Consider the following 19,918-nt stretch of genomic DNA (forward strand, 5'->3'; position numbering starts at 1 on the left):
GACAGAAACCCAGAAATATAGTACTGTTTAGAATGATCATCCATATGTTTTTACCTGGACATCTAACAGCAAAAGTATATGTATATATCTGACAATAAAAAAAGTATATGCAAGCTTTTCAATTTTTATTTTCATTTAATGTCTGTGAAAAAGAAATTTCAGGCTTCAACATGGCATCAGTTGAGACAACAAATTTGCTTTAAGAATTTTTTATCTATCACTAAGGCAGCACAGCAATATTCTTCTAAATTAGTGCTATTTGTATACCCTACGGTAAGAACCAAAATGCATGCGATCCACTGATCTATGTAAACTTGATCAGTGATTGGACTGTTTTAATGCTCCGCCTTTGTTTGAATGCTGAGCCTAGTCAGTGAATGGATTCTCTCGTCATAGAAGCATAAGTACGTTGAAAAACACTGATTATAAAATGCCTCTAATAATATGAAGATATACGTTTTATAAATTCTATTTATTTTTTAATGCGCTGAAATATCATTTTAAATATTATGAAATACGATTATGAAATACTCGATTAGAAGTGAATTATTTGCGCAAATGTGTTTATTATTTAAAAGCGTATATTTTGCACACACACACACACACACACACACACAAAGCCCTTATCCTTTATCCATTGCTTGAGCACAGTCTGTTAGGCAGCACATGGCACACACATGTCGGTGTTCTTATGCGCATGCTCGTTAACTATAAAGCTTTCAGAAGGGGGCGCGCGCGAGCTTGCACAATGCCTGGCAATGTAAGGATTTACGACACTGCTCGGTATTGTTTATTAAACTACTGCTGACGGCTTACTCTTAATACCTCCGTGGTGAAATGAACCGGGACTATACGACAAGGTGAATCAACTCTACACAGAAGAAGAATACACCATAAATCTTAATGTTAAACCGTGTATAAATACCCCCAGAGCCATCGTTGGGTGAGCTTGCATGTTGTTTAGCCTAGCCTAGCTAGCTAGCGAGTAATGTGGTTACCAAAATGGCTGTTTACAAATTAACTATTCGTTTATTTCTTTTGTCGTACCAGCTTACACATGATTTCTGTTAAAGCTTTTTGTATTTGTATTTTGTATGTTTCGTGACCTAGCTAGCTGACTAGTCCGAAATGTTAATTTCTAGCTTGCATATTGCAGCGAAGGTGTACCTAGCTAACGTTAATTAGAAAGCTAGCTAAGTAGTAGGGTTCGTCGCTAACTAAACATAATGGGTTTATAATGCTCATAAACTTGAAATGTCAATTATCGAATGACATTTTGTCTCTAATTATCGCAACATGGTTAGCGGTTATTTAGTGAATGCAATATATGAATGGTGTTGCCTGCTGCCTAATGTAATTACACTTTAATTTGCTGTCGCTAGTTCTAGCATTCTTGTGCTTTTGACATAACACGGCTACAGGGACCAGTATGGTCAGACTGGACCCAGGGGCGTTATTCATATGAGAGCGTTCCTATTTACAGAAATGGCCCCTCGTTCTCATTGCTTAGAGCAGTGCTTCAGTTTGATCCGTCGAAAGATGCCGTTTTGTTTTGTACAGATAACAATAAAATATAAAATATTTAACCTTTTTCATGAGTAAAGGTAGTGACAGTATTCGATAACTTCTCTGAAAACCTTATCTACCTCACTGCAGTGTTTTTTATATATATATATATATATATATATATATATATATATATAGTGTATGTATGTTTTATTTTGTCCCCCAAGTTAAATTCAGTTTAAGAATTAGAAACTGCACTAACACTTGTAAAAAAAATGCTATCATTAAGTTGTAGAGAATGTGTTCAGCAGAACATGGAATTTGACCATCATAAAACCTATTTTAAATTTAACATGTTATTTTTAATGGGTGGTGAGAAATCTTCAAAGAACCCACAAAGAAAGATTCTCATATAAAGAGAAATAATGTTAAGTCGTCATCATCTGTCATGGGCACCAACTGCAATGGATTTCTTTCATATCAGGCACTTGGTGGGCTGCATCAGAACTGCACAGTCAATCCCTATGACTGGAGTGAAGGTTATATGTTCTCAATCAGTGGCTGAAAAACAAACAAGAAAGGACATATGCATGTCTTGCATAAGTTCAGATATGAACTCAAATGATGCCCTGATTTCATCCAAGTGAAATGTCTGAAATGTATCGGACAGTGTGTCGTTCAGAGCTATACCTTCAAGGCTGCACCATCCAGCAAGCTCACAATACAAGGTTATAGCACTAACTTGCTGTGATCCTGCAACCAATCCATCATTTTAGAAGACTACTTGAACATAACACAAACATAGCATTTGTTTATTGTTCAACTACAGTGGGTGTAAAAACTACCAACATAAGCAGATAAACATGTACCATGAAATTCACAGGAAAGGAAATAAAACATGACTCTAGGTACACATGCTAACATCATCATGTACCATGATGGCAGGTGATGAAGCTATTTTACCCGTGGTGTACATCTTCAGGCTGCAGAGGTATTTGGATACAAAATGGACCATCATTTAGCAATAGCTGTTCTTAAAAAGACACACTTTACTGTATTAAGCAGTGTGCTCAAAGAGCCCTACCACTCTGCAGTATAACGATTGTTGTAAGAACTCTGGAAATAGCTATTAAAAGGCTTCAGAAGCATCTGAATGTTACAGCAAAGCATGCTTGCTAGTTGTCACTAAACTAGAACAGTGCACTGCTTACCTTTTCAGTGAAAATCTTTACACCACTATGTCCCGATTGACAGAATATAAGACTGAAAAACTCATTTTGGTGTGCTGTTAGTTACTCATGTTTATCAGGTGTGTCTGATGCCCTGCAGAGTTAATTCAACCCCCAATCTATGATTACTTATTCAATCTTACAAAGCCTTCAATAGCATCTGACCCATATCACTAGGGAGAAACTCTCCCAAACTAATGATGAATTTTGTGTCTGCAGCACACATGTCAAAAAGACCTAATGCTACAATGATTACTGCAAATTTAGCAGAGTGCCATAACTGACACTTCTGGTCCAGTAGAGGTTAATATGTTTCTGACAAAATATATTCTGGGGGAAAAAAATCCAAGTTAATTTTTGTTGTAGAACTACTAAGTTACAAAAACAACACAATACACACATAACATGAACTATACAACTGCACAACATAATTTGATATACATGTAAAAAATTAAACTCACTGACATTTTTTCTCCATGTTAAATCCTCCCCAAAGTTTATACCGCAAAGCTCTCGTGTTGGGGTTGTTGCTGTACAAACCAGGAGTGCCCCTGGCTTCAAACCTTCTCACAGGCATGACTGGAAGAAAAAATGTGAGGTTCAGTGCATGCGTAAAGCTATCTTTTTGCATCCTACAAACAGTCTGTGATTCTACTATTTAAAAAAAAAACACGATATTGGCATACTTTCTGCATTTTTGGGGTTTGGTTGGGCTGCTGCTGCTTTTGTGAAAAAACAATTAGCTGTTTTGATGTATTGATTTCTTATTGATATTCAATAAGATAATGTATTGATATTAAGCTTTCATTTTGAGTGAGCATAATCTACTTAATGTTTGCCTTTTATGAGTTTGCTAGTGCTACACCTGCAAGAATATGTTTAAATAGGACATGAAACATCTTAACTTGGGCAAGTGTTATGTTTATAAACTTGTAATATATTCAAATATTATAATAGATTTTTAAACATATATTTTGGGGGGGGGGTTGCATTTATAGTTCCATGTATTTGGTTACTGTAGGCTTTATACAAGTATTTTGTAGCCTGCTTCTAGGCTTTCCCGCTTGCACCCATATACAGAAAATGCAAGTTCTGCTTATAAACAGCAGGTTCTGTAACCTTACCCATTGATGGCCATTTATACAGAAGCCATAGCCATCTTGTGCAAAAGCGAATAGAGAGCAAAGATGCAAAAGTTCAATTTGATTCACTACTTCAGGAATTCTTGTAATGATGTGAATAGTTGATGTTAGAAGTTGATCATTTAATTTTTATTAATAAAAAGAATGTACAGAAGCATGATATTCAACTCCACTAACTTATCATGGTATTAGACCCAAAGAACTTGCCTTAAATTAAAAGGATTATAAAAGTAAATACATAAAGGAAAACACTAAGAGAATAAATAAAAACAAACAAAAAAGATGTGCATGAACGTTAGTAAATAATAAATAAATATAAAGTAAGACATGCAAAATGTTTAGGATGAAAGTAATAAATGGGTAGCAAGTAAATGTAAAATACAGTCGTAATGAGCCTTGAACATTGGAGATGGTGGTCCTATTGCGAGAGTAAACAGAAGAGGGCTTAATTGGCAGCCCTGTCTTTGTAAGGTAAAACCTTCTGATCGTATCATATTTAAGAGGCTTTAAGGGAAAAGTACAGGAGCAGACGCAGGCAACAAAATTCACACATTTAGTCACCACCAAGAAAAAGATCACTCATAATGGTCAGACACCTGCTCTGCAACCAATGTAACCTTCACCGTGGGGTATTTGCATAGGGAAGGGGAAGGATATTGAGAATAATGCAAATATTTGTAAATGTCTCCAACCTTTACTGAAGCCTTTTTTGGTCTGATGTATTGATGCTAGTGATTGAAGGTAACTAGTTGCATAGCCATTGTCTTAAGCAATATTTTAACATCAGTGTTTAACAGGGAAATGGGTCAATATGAGATACAGTTAGGTCCACCAGTAAGATTGTAACTGAATCCTCTTTAAAGGGATTGGGGTAACTTGTGCTCCTCCAAAGTGTTCAATAGAGGGGCAAATTTGGTTGAGAACCTTTCATAGAATTCAAATGGAAACCTGCCAGGACCTGGGGTGTTTATCATTCTGAATCCTAGAAATTGCATATATATTTTAACTAACCCGGAGAGGGTCTTTCATTTGTTATTTTTGTTCAAGGCAGAGTACAGGAACCTCAGTTTTATTAAAAGTTTCAATGCTTGAGCTCCACGAAGCTCAGCTTTGTGCTGGTTAGAATAAAACTTTTTTACATTTTTTAAGTGTAACGGAGTTAATAATCAGGTCCATCTTTTAAGTTGATCTGTGAATTGAGATGCTGCCTTATATTTCAGTTGATTGGGGCAGGGCTGCTAACAGCTCATATCACCATGCACAGAAGGAAAAAACCTGGAACAAAGAACAAGTTGTTCAGCCTGACACACAGCTTAGTTTTTTTCTTGATAAAGGTCAGGTGTGGAAGATGATGAATATTTTAGGTATGTTTCTAATGTGGATTGCTTACGCTTTAGTCTTTTTTTTCCTTAATTTTGATGGTTAGAATACAATATAATTTCATTTCACTGTCGAATTACTCTTGCCTACTGCTTGCCACACCTTCTTAATGAAGTAGTAGTTTAGCTTGATAGGGCTCTGTTGTGCGGTAATTAGCTATATGGTGGTGCGGTTTTGGTATAGCTAATCTTTATGTTGATGCTTTGCTGCATGCTGTTGAATTAACCTCTATGTGCAACTTACATTTTATAACAATTTTTAAAACATTTGTACTTCTACACTTTAACATTAGTTATCTAAAATTGCAACTATAGCACAACGATCACTGAGGATTCAAATTGAATTGGACACTTGGGCCAAGATATTAATTCACATCCAGGCTTGTTTCCCCCAATCATTTAGGTTTCATTTGAGCTCATCTCAAATACATAAGAAAATATAAAAAAAGAAAAAGCACCCAAACAACTCCCCATAATTCAGCTAATGTATTGATCAAATTATCCACAAAAAAAATATCCATAACTGCATCAGTTTCGTCAAACAGTATCACACGCATACGTCACAGCTTATCTGGCTAGAGTGCACGAGAGGTCTGTTGTTTTGCGCATTGTCCCCTTCACTCAGTGGGTAACCATACAAGGCAAGTGAGTAAAAGCTGGTTAAAGGGACAGGCGTGATTTACGTATAAACAACACTGCATTTATTGTGGGATTTCTGGCTAACGGTTGAATATAGGTGGCTGAAACCTGGCATGCATGTAGTTATACTAGTTCTAAGAAATTTTATTTGGATGGATGGACTGTATTTTAAGAATATTCAGTGCTATTTAGTGATTCATTTTTGTATGCCAGAATGGGCCTACTAGGGGGTGCAGGAGTAGGATCAAGTTGAATAACTCATGAATGACCATGTGGGAATGTAGGAATCCAATTCCATGTAGGAATTGGATTCAGCAGCTTGGTCAGAATGTTTGTGCTAGTGATGCTCACTAGCTTCACCTTGGATATGGTGTTGAGGTATTTTGCATCACAGCTTCGTGGTCTTAATTCCAGGCCTTCCAAGCCATGGCTATTTGGAATTGTTCAAGATGTGAGCAAAGACATGAGAAAGCACGATAAAAAAATACGGTGTATTCACTGTGGGATTTCTAGCGAATGGTTCAGCCGTAATCGGCTGAAAATCTGTAAGAACGTACTTGTATTAGTCCTAATAAATTTCATGTTGATAGATTTACTGTATTTTAAGAATATTCAATGCCATCAAGTGACTTATTTGCCAGATTGGGCCCGCTAGCTGGTGCAGTTGCAGTAACCGTTAAACCCCCTGTATGTACTGTTTGTGGCTCTGCTGAGCTACGTGAGAAATTTCTTTGTAACCTTTTCAAACGGATCACAATTTTGCATGACCCTTTCCTCGGGATTTCTTTCTGGAAACTCCTTTTACTGATTTCACTCTGACCACTCCATCAGGCATTGCTGAATCTCCAAAAACAATTAAGAAATGTAATTCTGCAACATGCTAGCTGGACCTGGCTCCCACTCCCCTTCTCAAAAATGAATGATTCCCTCTTTTTCATTTGAATATCAGCTCACTTATTAATATTTCCAGACTGCGCCCCATGCTCAGTAGCAATGATGCATAGTGACACAGGGATACCACACCTGATACCATGATTTTCATTTTTTTGAAGACATTTTTTTCTTCTAAAAGTGGATATCAGCAAGAAGCAAGCAATACAAGCTGTGGGGATTTCCCCCCTAAAGTAACATATCTATATACATACATACACAAAAACAAAAATTAATGTTAGGGGGTATGATTTGCTGATAATATCCTCACTAGCCAAATTGTTTGTGTGCTGATTTGTGGTGAAAAACGAAGGAAAAAATGTCTTGTAGCCTTGCTTGGTAATGTTCTACAACTCCTGCCCCAGATTTCCCCAACTATATATCATGTGCTCTCATTGGCTGTAGCTCAATGCTGCAGTCACTACCAGTCATAACAGTTTTCACACTACAGCGATCAAAAGCCAATTTTTGAGCCCTAAGTGAACGCTGATTTGCGTCTGCTCTGGGGATTTCCTGGCAACCTTTAAAAATAGGCACACAGCACTCGTATACATTTACCTGACGCTTTTATGCAAAGCGACTTAAAATTCTGACTGAACACAACTTGAGGGTTAAGGGTTTTGCTTAGAGGCCCAGCAACAGCAACCTGGCAGTGGTGGGGCTTAAACTGGCAACCTTCTGATTAATAGTCAAGTACCTTAACCACTGAGCAACCAATGCCATTTTTGATTAGTTATCAGTACATTCTTAGAGCAATGTAAATGAGTTTGGTAGAATGATGAAACATGTTTAATGATGGAACATCTTTAATGTTGGTATAGAACATCTTTAATGGCAAATATGTAATCTATTTTAAATATTATAAAATGTAATTTCTGCATCTGAGTTTCATACATACATTGAAATTATCCAGTGTATTTTCCATTGAAAATGCGCTGCATCTGTTTTTGCTGCACAGTGCTACAGAGCCAACTGCAGCATATCAGTGGGTTTAATGAAAGGGCAAACAGTACACTTGCATGCAGTAAATTCAGTATCTAGGTTGCAGAGCAGAGGATGTTGTAGATGTCAATGTCCTGCAAAACCAAGCAGAAATACATTAAACAGTAATCGTTAAACCACCATTCTGATTTTTTTTTTTAACCATAATAAGTATTTGGGGTTTTTTTTGTTTGTTATAGAACTCTTCACCAGAATCCATTTTGGGTATCACCAGCTGAGGGGATTACAAGGAAATTGTAAGTAACAAATCAATTTGAACAGCTGTGTTATTGGTAGTAGGTCATTGCTCAGTCCTTAATCATTTATAATCACAATGAATTACCCTTGGTCAAATTCTACAGGTTTGAATACAAAATTAACCACTGTGAATTGTTCTTATCCATTACATTTACTTATGTAGATCACTTAGTGACTGCACCGAATAAGGCATCTGACAACGGGACGGACTTTGTGGCAGCTTGGATAGACAGCTGACAAAGGGGAATAGACTGTAGTAGCAATTGGTAAGAAGCTCATGGCTTGTTCAACCATGCGCATACAACCTATCAGGGATGCATCAAAGCAGATAAATGTGATATCCCATGAGTCTGTGAGAGCAGTGGTGGAAGATGACTCACAGGAGGATTACATTGCTACTGATTTTGGAATGGTTTTTACTATGAGAAAGGAGATAAACAGAGGCGACTCTGGTGGCAGAAGAAGGAAAGAGGTTGCAGGTGCGCATGTGCTGTTGTAAAACGTAACGTCAATGAGAGGATTTGAGGATTCATCAAGGAAAGGATTAGTACTTAGATGAGGGAGTACAGGGGCCCACACTAAACACTGCTTGCTACGGAGTTGTTCAAATCAGTTTCCTTAAGTCCATCGGTAGGTTACACACCACAGTTCACAGGACATAAATACCTCTGCTGCTACTACTGAGGAGAACTTCGGCAAAGGCGTACAGGAAGGCGAAGCGGATGTTAGCCAGAGGAATGGTGGGGAGAAGGAGAGGGTGAAACAATTAGTGAAAGAAAAAGGAACTGGGCAGAGAGTAAAGACAAGGTGGCCAGGTGAAGCAGATAAGGGTAGGCTGGAGGAGTGTTGATTATCTGAAAGGTACATTGGTCAGTTTGAAGAGATCAGCAGAGAATAAACGAAGAAGCATAGGTAAAGCTATTTATGAATGTGGGAAGGCAAGGTTTGGTAGTTTGCAGAAAAAGGTAAGGGATGAAGCATAATGAAGTTAAGATGGCAAGTATAAATAGATAGACTCATTCAGGACTTAGGGTCACTTAGAAAGCAGTGGAGGTGAGTAGAGGAGGAGGAAAGAGCATATTAATACACTGCAGAAAATGGTGAAGGGTAGGCTGGGGGCACTGTGGAGAGCAGAGGTCTTGAGGAAAGGGAGGAAAAAAGCAGCCTTCTTGAGGAATCCTTTGTGAAGACCATATTTAGTAAGGAGAAATCTGGGAGATTAAAAGTTTGCAAGAAGGAATTAGAGGAGCATTTTGATGGTGTGTTCTGATGATGAGGTAAAATAAGGCTGGAGTTGCCACCAGATATTCCTCCAGTGGATGATGTAGAGTGGCAAATGGATGTCAGCCACCAAAGTGGAGTGAGGTTCAAGACTTGGTGCATTGTGCAAAGGCAGGTTCCATACAAGGTGTACAGGTGTATCAGGTGTACAAAAGTGCACCTGAGGTCTTGAGGTTTTTATGGAAGATGATGATCATCATCTGGAAGAAAGGCATCATCCCAAATGTGTGGAAGGGGTATCCTTGTCTGCCACATTCCAAAAGAGAAGGATTCTGTGGTTCTAGAACAGTTTCCTCTTAATGTGTTGGGTATGATTTTTTTTCTTTAGTGTGATCACCCAGACTGCCTGCATATTTGAAAGTGAATAACTTAATTGATACCCGGGTACAAAAGGCAAGAATTTCTGGCTTTGCAGGTGGTTTAGATTATATCGGTGTGAACTGGCATCATATTCAGACAGCAAAGAAAACAGGTATGGACCTACATGTGGTTTTCCTAGATTTCACTTATGCATTTGGTTTGGAGCCGTATAACTTGTGGAAAGCATTTGGTTTCTTACAGGTACCAGATAAGGTTACAAGGCTGGCTAAGGCTTATGTTGAAGATATTCAGTTTTATTTTAATACAGGGGAGTATATTGTGTACTGGCAGTGATTGAAAATGGGTATAATGGCTGGTTGTACTGTTTCAACATTAGTGTTTACGTTGGTGATGGAGGATAAGATTAGGGCTTCTAAGTGGGTTGTATGTAGGGAGAGGCTGCAGGACGGTTCTTTCCAATTAGGGCAAACATGGATGACTTGACCATGCTGACAACTACTGTGCCATGTACCTGGCAATTGCTAGAGACAATAAATGATATTCTTAGGTATGCAAGGATGAAGTGTAAACCTAGAGAGTCTAGAATCAATTGTGAAAGGAAAACTTGTGCGGAACGTTTTTTGATGGAAAGAGAAATTATACCTTCTAGGCTAGAGAAGTCTTAAATTGTAGATGGTATAGTGCAGCATTAAATGATGAAGAGCAAGTTGTTGGGCTAAAGATGGAATTGAAGTATATTAATAGCATTGAGAAATCATGTTCACCAGGTAAATTGGAAGTGTGGTGTCTCCTGTTTGTCTTGCTGCCCTGTATTAGATGGCCACTGATGGTTTATGATGTTGCAATCACATAAGTTGAGAGGCTGCAGACAGTCATGGACAAGGCTATAAGGAATTGTCTAGGGGTGTTGTTAAGTTGTGTGGCATGGTATAGGAGAGGGGTACTGGAGCTACCGCTGACTATCTTGGCTGAGGAATTTAAATGTGCTGACTTCTGGGATGATTTGTTAGGGTCTAAGGATGTGCTGATAAAGGTGGCAGCACCTGTCACAAAAGCAGGGAGAAAGTGAAATCTGTAAGTGTTGGTGCAGTTAGCCAAGAGCTCATTAGAATGTATGGACATGATTGGCAGAGTGCAATGTGGAATAGCAGGCCTTGGGTCAGGTGATCAGCTTTCAGTAAGGCCACACTGCCCCAGAGAAGGTGAGTGATTACAAGTTTTAATTGCAAACAGGAAGTGCGGCATGTAACAGCAGCTTCACAAGGAAAACAAGGATATTGGCTTTGTTGGGAAAATCCAGAGAAGCAGAAAATCACTTGGCAAGAGCTGTGGCAATGGATGTGGGTTTGGAGCAACTTATGACGTCTTTCCAGTTTGGTTTGATTGGGTGTGTTGTCATTGTGTAATGTGGTAGATCCAGATGGATCCAACTGGTGGTGCTGAGCATGCATTAACCATACCAGTGTGGTTGGTTATGGCCTTAGCCACCAGGGAGGCCAGTTTGGGTTTACATTTTAAATGCCGTTTGGTTTAAAAGTGAACTTGGAGGGGAGAGGGACTAGGACACCAGGCCTTACTGTTGAACCTTCTGGAAGTGTCCTGGGCTTAATACGAAAGGAGACAATGTCATATAGCTTTGAATGTCTCATGATAGTTTACTGTAATGTATATAACCATATACTGACATTTATATTTAAAGCATTGGCAGATGATCTTATTGGTTTGCATATAAATCACCTATATGCTTTTTCTAGTGAGCTTTGGGATCTTAAGGCTGGGAAGGGAAGTCAAGATCTTGGCACTCACACCCAGGTGACACGTCAGATACTTGCTAAAAACTTTCCTTAATTTTTTGAGAGGCAGATCATTATAATAACCACAGAATTGAACCACTATGGATAAAGGAATTGGTTGTCGACAATAGGTGCAGCATTTTTTTTATTTATTTATTTTTTATTTATTGATTTGTTGTAAAGACATCAGATGTGATTTTATTGCCAAAAGATGTGCCCAAATTGTGTTTATTGCCCAAAGGGTAAAAGATTTGCCCAAGTAATTTCTCACATTAAAACAGTTAGAGTAAGATGTCTTTTCTTAATGACCACTTAACTTCCATGGCTTTTTGAGGATTGCACGATGGTATCACTTTAAAAATTTGAAAGAAAAAAAAAAAACCAAAGGAGCAAAAATAGTTTGAAGACTGCAGATTAGTTTTTACCAGTGTTTCAGAAAAGCAAGAGAAAAGAGGCCAGATGCTTTTCTGATCTTTTCTTTCCTGAAAAGGCTTTTAAGCCTTTCCACACTGAAGATGGGTCATTGGATGAGAACGGTTTTCTCCTTGTTTTTCTCCTTTTTTCCTTTCTGCAGTGTGTACTCGGCCTTTTTTTGAAAGGGTAAATTTAATTGCCTACTCAGATTGCTTGCCAGCCAGTCCTTGCTATATCTGACCTAATGTTGGTGGAAATATACTTCATGGAAAGCAATGTATGAGATCACATTGTTTGCGCATTCATTAAAGTCAGAAGTTATTACTGTAGGGTGTGTTAAGATTTGAGAATTTTGGTTCGATTAAAAAAAAAAAAAACAACCCTGTTTGATTGCTTTGCTAGTGCAGTTCATTATAGCAAGTTAGAACACTGCCTTTTGAAACCTGGAGTGCACCAAATAAGTGGACTGAGACCCCCTGAACAGGTCATTCTCTGTCCGCTTCCACATGAGCTCAGGTTTGATTCAGCTGGAGTATGAACGTGGTATGGACAAAAAGTACCAAAGGGACCAAACACAGGTTGCAATGTTAGAAGATGCAGAAGAATTCCTGGTGCTGTTTTGTTTTTTGGTTTTTTTGGTTTTTTTTAACCATCCCTCCATATTTTACCATCCCCTCATGACTTTTCATCTGGTAAAAATACCACACAAACATAAACCCCACAACACATTTAGCCCAGCGTAGAGTTGTGAACGTTCATTTGGCATTATCATAGTTATTGTCAATATACATCATAAAAGCTGTGCAGTCAACTTTTGGTTCTATGATAAATATTTCAGTGTGAACAATAAATGAACCAGGAATAAAATGCATTAAGAGATCATTTTCTGCCTTGATCCAGACCAAAGGAACCAAACTACAAATATAAACACACCCTTAACTACAATCCATTCTGTGGTCATAGACATCTTAAGACTGTTACTTGCAGATTGTGTCAGCAAAGAACAAGAAAGCACATCTCTTGGGTACAGGAACTAAACCAGAACCGGACGTTTTTAGCACATCTCCAGTGGAAACAGGAGCTAGACCAAAACTGGTCCTTTATAGCACATCTCCAGTGGGAACAGGAGTTAAAGCAGAACCGGACCTGTTAAAGTTTGGGAAAAGATACATCACTGGATGAATACATTTTGCGTAATGCTAATGGAAAGATATTATTATTTTTATTAGAATAAGCACTTTTAGAAAAAGCAGGATCGGTCCAAAAACATATATGTAGGACCCATCCCATTGAGACTTGGTTAATCTTGAAAGAAAGGATTTCATAAAACTTATATTCAACAACCTTGTATTCGTGACATATATCCACTTTAGAGAGATCACACCATGGGACATTTCATGTTTTGCATCTGTGAGACTAGCAAGAGTCAATTTTAGTTCAATTTTAGATCTGTTAAGAATGCCTTTTAATTCTTAATACCATTAAAATCACCTTGACTCAAGAAGAGAGTTGGCATATTGGAGGGCTCTTTCCTTTGCTATACTCTAATGCCTCTTTAGCCAGTATTAGTCATTGATATAGGCCTTTCCTATATTAATTTCTAATACTAGCTAAAGAGGCATTAGATTTCTTGTTTAATGTTACTGATAGACTCATGAACCCTGACATTGCTAACTGCAAGAGAGGCCTGTACCCTGGAGTTCTTTGTGGCTTCACATATTTGCCGTACCCTTGGAGTATTATTTTTTTGTTGGATGACCACTCCTTGTGATCGCTCCTTGGTTTATATATCATCTGTCTCCCATGGATATCAAACTCCTTAGAAATGTTTTTGTAACCTTTTCTTATTGCATGGACTCTACTAGCTAGGCCAGCTCATCATCGTGACACTGGGACACTGAGAAATTTCGGACATTTTGTACAAGTGGGCAGGAATGCAGTGTAACCAGTTGGATTAATAATGGAATCTGCCCGGGGAAGGAAACTATTAAAATAGTTTGCTGTTCTTGTAGTAAATGACCAGAAACACCTTCCCCATGGCAGCTTTTAGAACCAACTGTTTGCAGAGTGGGAGGTTTCCATGATTTTTGCCTGCATGTCTCCTTATTCTAGAGACATAAAGGTATAGTGAAGTCAAACTGCAGTCAGTGATTTTCTCTGTCATGATGGCATGCTGTAGTTTCCTCCTTTCAAGGGAGGAAGCCAACCAAACCAGATGGTCATGGGTGGTGAGCATTTTTTCTGTAGTGGCAGGATAAAATTCAATGAGTATAAATAGAGTAGATTAGAACTTTGTCAACTGCTGTAAGAAGCACATCCTTTGTATTCCTTGTGGCATGCTAGAGAGGGAGCCTCTATTTTTCCATAGCCAGGTAGTTTTTAAATGGAAGTAATTCAGCACCATAGGTACTATGTGCACTACAAAAGGTCTTGCAAAGGCATCCCTATAGAGCCTCGAACAATCAAACCTAGGTTAACATCCACAGGCATATCTTTCACATACCTTCTCTGTTATGAGTTCACCATAAGAAAATTCTATGAGTGATGCTCATGGGAGGTTAACATGGACAAAGTTACTCTCTTCTAGAGTAACACACATGGGGGGGAAATGTTGATCTAAAGACTTGGAGAAGTTCAACTATTTGGTAAATATATGTTCTGGAGGGGAAAAAATGCTACCTTCCCAATCCAAAACCTCTTGTAATCTGTGAAGCGCAGTGTCTTGGAGTCAGTTACACTTATTGAGAAACCAGTGAATTCTATAATAGAATGTCTGGGAATCTTTGCACACAATTTAACAGTGATCCAAAACACAGGAGTACATCAGTCACAGAACAGGTTTAACAGATGGTCAGTATTTTAAAATGGCCAAATCAGTGTGGTAACCTTCTATTAACATGCTGTGGTATGATGTTAAGTAACAAACACTTCCCAAAAATACATTAACTGAAATAATTGTAAATATAGGAATGGGCCAAACATCATCTAACCACTGCAAAAAAATGACCAGTGGCTACAGAAAGATGTTTTTGTTGATGTTGATAGGGGTGTGTGGGTGGGGTTGGTTTTTTAATTTTTTTGTTTGTTTGGTTTTTTTTGCATGCTGTGAACTGTTTGTTGGTATGCTTGTTGAGTCACAGACCATTTGTCCACAGTTTATTGCAAGTGTCTTTGTTGCCTAGCTGCATACGTTTTTAAAAAACTTGTCAAGATGGCACACAAAGTTTTTGTATACACATCATATCTTCTCCTTTTCTATTTTTAGATGCTGATATCCTAACTGAAGATCACAAGCTGGAGAAGGGCAGCCCTCCCTTATGTGGTTGGGGTCTGTTATTTCATGTACAGATTCATTACATCTGCACTTGGGGGACCAAACAGCCAAGGGACTGATCATTGTTCAAAATGCATTCTTTCTTTTATTTAACTGGATTAAGTTGATGTGGTGAAATCCAGACATTTTATAAGATGAGCAGAGATTTATTTTTATGTGTGAAAAGGAAAGGTTAGATGTTTAAAGGCTTTGCATTTTATAATGTAGAGTTTTCTGGATTCACCTTACAAGAGCAATTAATTGCTGTTATTTACCATTCCACATATGATCATTCATTTCTTGCATTGTTTTATGTAAAAATTCCCAAGCGTAATACAGCCCCTTTTCACCTCCATAAATATCAATATTTGCTTTTCAACCCAAGCAACACTTGATTTAATGGACATGGCAAACCCTTTGTTGGATTTTTCATACCCCCAGGCATCAACTGGAGATGATTTTATTTGCGCAGAGTGTGGTGAAGGATTTGGTCAGTACCCAAAACTGATTAATCATATGGCTAGTCATGGACCCATTGATCCTATTTCTTCAAATAATGAAAGCACCAAAAATGGTTATGATACACCCATTGAATTTGCGCTCCATGAAAATGGAACACTCACAGTAGTTGATAGATCTGCATTATCCAACTTCTCATTCTTATTTGGTAAATCTACATCAAAGCCAGTCTGGAGTCAGACATCTAATCAGGATTCCTTGCCTCTAAGCAAAATATCAGAAAGAGAGCATACTCAGTGTAGATGTGAAAGATGTGGTCAAGTGTTCAGGACACAGAGAAGTTTACAGCAGCATCAACGCTACCGTCCCCTTGAGCAAGGGTTCAAGTGTACCCTATGTTGCAAGATATTTTATGATCGAGAGAGTCTTCGGGGCCACCTTCAGAACCATGCCCATGAACGTTTTTACAGCTGTGGGCATTGTGGGAAACGGTTCTTGAAACAAGAAACTATGCTTTTGCACCAAAAAGAATGGCATGGGTCTTATGGATCAAAGAGTTCAAATAAATTGGAAGAGGATCGTGAAAATGGTATGGATAGGTCTTATCCTTGCAAGATTTGTGGCTTACGTTTTTTTTGGCTGTCTGACTTGCAGAGCCATCTGATTAATCATTCTAATGTTGTCAAACCAAATGAAGATAATGGGCAGAAAGAAAACATGAGGGAACAGGATGAAAGTAGCCATAAGAAAAATGTCTCTTACCCGGCGGCGACTGTTGATCGATCCTATCGCTGTGGTTTGTGTGGGGGATGTTTTGATTGCTTGTCAGATTTGAAAAAGCATCATCTCTCCGAGCATCCAGATGATGAGTGTGATGAAGGTTCATCCAAATTAACACGTCATCTTAAGTGGCAGCCTGTTAACTATTATGGTATAATGCGTCAGATGGTTTCAAAACACCAAATGCAACGATTGGATACATTGAGGCCACGAATGAGAGGTAGACCTAGAGGAGGTGCTAACAGAAGTAATCACAATTCTAAGGTATTCCCTTGCAAACAATGCCATCGTGTATTTGTACACTCTAGTAGCCTATCTCGTCATATGCGTTACCACAAGGGCACCCTTCATACATGTCTTTATTGTGGTAAACACTTTCCGCAAAGATGTGATGTCACCAGGCATGTCGCCATGTATCATATCTCAGACATAAAGATCAAGAATGAATGTGAGCTATTACAGCGTGAAGATGAAAATGGTGGTGACGAGTCATCAAAAAGGCAGGAAAGCAATGATATGGATGATCATGGCAGTCAGGAAAATGATCAACAGCCACCAAAACCACAAGATGATCAGATACTAGATACTCAAGAGATATCTTTTCTCAAGCCACGGATCACTTACAAATGCAAAGAATGTGGAAGAGTCTTTGGACTGCTTAGTGTATATCAGCGACATGTGCGTTACCACAGGAGAGACCCTTCCCGAGTATTGCTAAGCTGTCCTCGTTGTCCATGTCGCTTCACTTTTCGATCTGCTCTAGATCGCCATTTAGAGAATCATGATAAAGAAGGGTCGGAGAGGAATGGGAGGAACATATCTCCAGAGGCAGATGACGATAAGGAGTATTTAGAAAATGAAGATCAAGATTTAGGTGTTGAAAGTGCATCAGAAGCTGATTCAAAGGAGGGTACATCAGCAGAGGTATTGTACGAATGCACTGAATGTACCCAAACTTTCTCTGACCTGCAAATATTCCTCCAGCATCAAAGTGCTCATGGGTGAAAATTTTAGGATGATGTTTGGATGTTACCAAAGGTCTGACTTTCAGGTAGTGATGCAGTGTTACTATTGATGCATACATGTTGCTGTAATTGTAAGAACAAACACTACCATTTTCTATACATCTGAATGAATATTCCATCTTTTAATTATTTTTTGATTTGAGATACCACAAGGTTTAGACCCCCTCCTTTAAACTTTAAAAGTCCTTATAGTGAGAGATTAATTTTTATCAATAGTGAACTGCTGATGTTGCATTGTCTTTTGGATTTTAAGAGAATGCTCGAAAAGGTACTTCAAGGTGCCAAGACATTTTATTTACCAGGGATGTCAAAGTCTGGTCTTGGAGGACTGGAGCCCAGCAAAGTTTAGTGATTGCTCTGCTCAGACACACCTACTCAACATGACGATTGATGTGTTGAATCAGGCGTTTAATATTAGTTAATGTAGCACTGTGGTGTCAAATACTGGTCGGAGAGGGCCAGAGACCAGTGTGGATTTTGTGATTGACCTGCTTAAATGCACCTGACTCAAATCCTCAATCAGTTGCTAGGTTTAGTAGGTGTGTCTGAGCAGAGGGAGCACTAAACTTTGCTGGACTCCTGTCCTCCAGGACTGGACTTTGCCACCCCTGATCTACATAATCTATAACAAGCTAAAAGAAATCATTGACTCTTAACTTCAGCTTTTTAAGTTATATTGCTTAGAATCTCAGAACATTTGTTGTATTATGTGTCCAGTTCATGCATCAGATTACAGATAGCAGTTGAGACGATATGTATGCATAAGGAACATATTGCTTGATTTGATTTACATCCCTGGCAATACTAAACTGAACAAAAAAAAAAAAAAAAGGTTATTTGAAGGTGTTCATATTTGATGATCTTCCTTAATTTAGAAAGTCATTCACTGTTGTGATTTTAATGATTGGATGGTACAAGGATCACACAAATAAGTGTTGCAATGGAAACTGGTGCTCAGCTTCATCATTTTTGATGTGTAAATTGTTTATACAGATTGTAAGTTCTCAGTCTAGTCCATTAAACATTAATAAGCCTATTAATCAGTTGTCTCCAACCTTTGTTTACCAAGCCTCTTTCATCATGCTTTCTCCTTTATTTTATTAAAAAATCTGGGAGAGTGGTATCTGGACTATGAAACAATTTGGTGCCAGTATCCTTTTCCAAAACATCCCTGATGGCATCAAATTGGAATGAAATAACATGTCCCTGTTTCTCTATAAACTGCCTCCATTATTAAGGGCACAAGTGTACTTTCAGTCCAACACTTGCCTATAAGTAACTTACCTTTTTTCTTACTGCATTTGTAATTGTACAGCAAATAAACTACACTCTTGTGCAGTTGTGATCTAAGCACACACTAGGTGACTTTTCCACTGTAGCAACTTGTATTCCATGTTAACTAACAAAGTTATGGAAAAATTCACATTACACTGTTTATACATCAGAAACAATCAGATCACTTATTTGTCACTATCTAGCTGATCCATAAAAGAAATTCAAGATTAGTTGCAGTTCAAGGCAGCCTAAGTGTAGCAGTGGAAAATTACTGTCTACTCTCCCTTCCTTTCTTCAGATAGCTACAAAAAGCTCTAGACTCTTTCCACTCTGATTTCATAAAGAAACAACACAAAACAGCATTTATTGAAGTCAACAGTGACCACCTAATCCTTCTGTTTTTGTTGCACTGTATATGGTTCATCAACCAATTTTGATGGAACGATTGCCCCTGGCCTTGGCCTGACCTGGTTACAGTCTCATTAGAAACACCTACCTTGTAGGTAGGTACACATAGGTGTGAAGCTAAAGAGTATCGCTCATTGTTGAGTCTTCTAGCCCTTTATCGACAGAGTTTCTGAGCACAGGATTGCTATTGGCTGGATATTTTTGGTTATAAAATAGACCTCTAAACTCAGCAATGGTATGTCACCATTGTGTTTGTAGATTTGTAACAGCATAGTACCCACTACTGTGCCACTATGATGTCTGTGTCAAAACTATATTGAAAATGTTCTACTAGCCAAATAATATTGCGTGAACAGTGTTAGGTCAGAAACTGTCAGTTGATAAATGGGGGTAGAGAGCAGACAAATTCTTTGCATCATTAAATGGGTTACAGTCTGTAACTGGACACCTATAAAGGGTACCGATAAAGATAATTTATAATGTGGTCAGTAAACATGGTTGCAAGGCAGGTGTTTCTAATGAACTGGTGAATGCATAGCCTAAGACCCAGGATCTGCCACCAAAGTTTAATAGAACAACTGCAAGCAAACAGTTCTCAAATATACATTTGCATCAAACCCACCACAGTCTTCTTTCAGAGCATCAGATCATGGATCATGGCATAGAAGTTCCTAAAACTCAACCATCATAAAAGCTAAATAATACCCAAGTTTGTCTCTGATAAAATCCACAACTTGCCTATCCATCAACAGTTTATCAGTTGTACCATCACTGCAAACAGAAAA

General features: G+C 38.3%; 1 protein-coding gene across 5 annotated transcripts; it reads left to right on the plus strand.

Moving 5' to 3' along the window:
* Positions 1-739: 739 nt before the first annotated feature.
* si:dkeyp-84f3.5 (uncharacterized protein LOC334144 homolog) lies at positions 740-18,490 on the plus strand. Of its 5 annotated transcripts, none has more exons than XM_027007240.2 (4): positions 740-943; positions 8,007-8,063; positions 8,228-8,330; positions 15,139-18,490. In XM_027007240.2, the coding sequence occupies exon 4, from the start codon at positions 15,586-15,588 to the stop codon at positions 17,428-17,430; it is 1,845 nt and encodes a 614-aa protein (XP_026863041.2). In that variant the 5' UTR covers positions 740-943; positions 8,007-8,063; positions 8,228-8,330; positions 15,139-15,585; the 3' UTR covers positions 17,431-18,490. The 5 variants fall into 5 exon arrangements, with proteins under 5 accessions (XP_026863041.2, XP_026863040.2, XP_026863042.2 ...); XM_027007239.2 differs by having other exon boundaries at positions 740-860; XM_027007241.2 differs by lacking the exon at positions 8,228-8,330.
* Positions 18,491-19,918: the final 1,428 nt, after the last annotated feature.

Source organism: Electrophorus electricus, chromosome 10, assembly GCF_013358815.1.
Source record: "Electrophorus electricus isolate fEleEle1 chromosome 10, fEleEle1.pri, whole genome shotgun sequence".
Taxonomy (NCBI): Eukaryota; Metazoa; Chordata; class Actinopteri; order Gymnotiformes; family Gymnotidae; genus Electrophorus; species Electrophorus electricus.

Bases quoted from the DNA above. Each gene is read 5' to 3' on its own strand.
- si:dkeyp-84f3.5 (XM_027007240.2), top strand. From the start codon at position 15,586: ATGGACATGGCAAACCCTTTGTTGGATTTTTCATACCCCCAGGCATCA.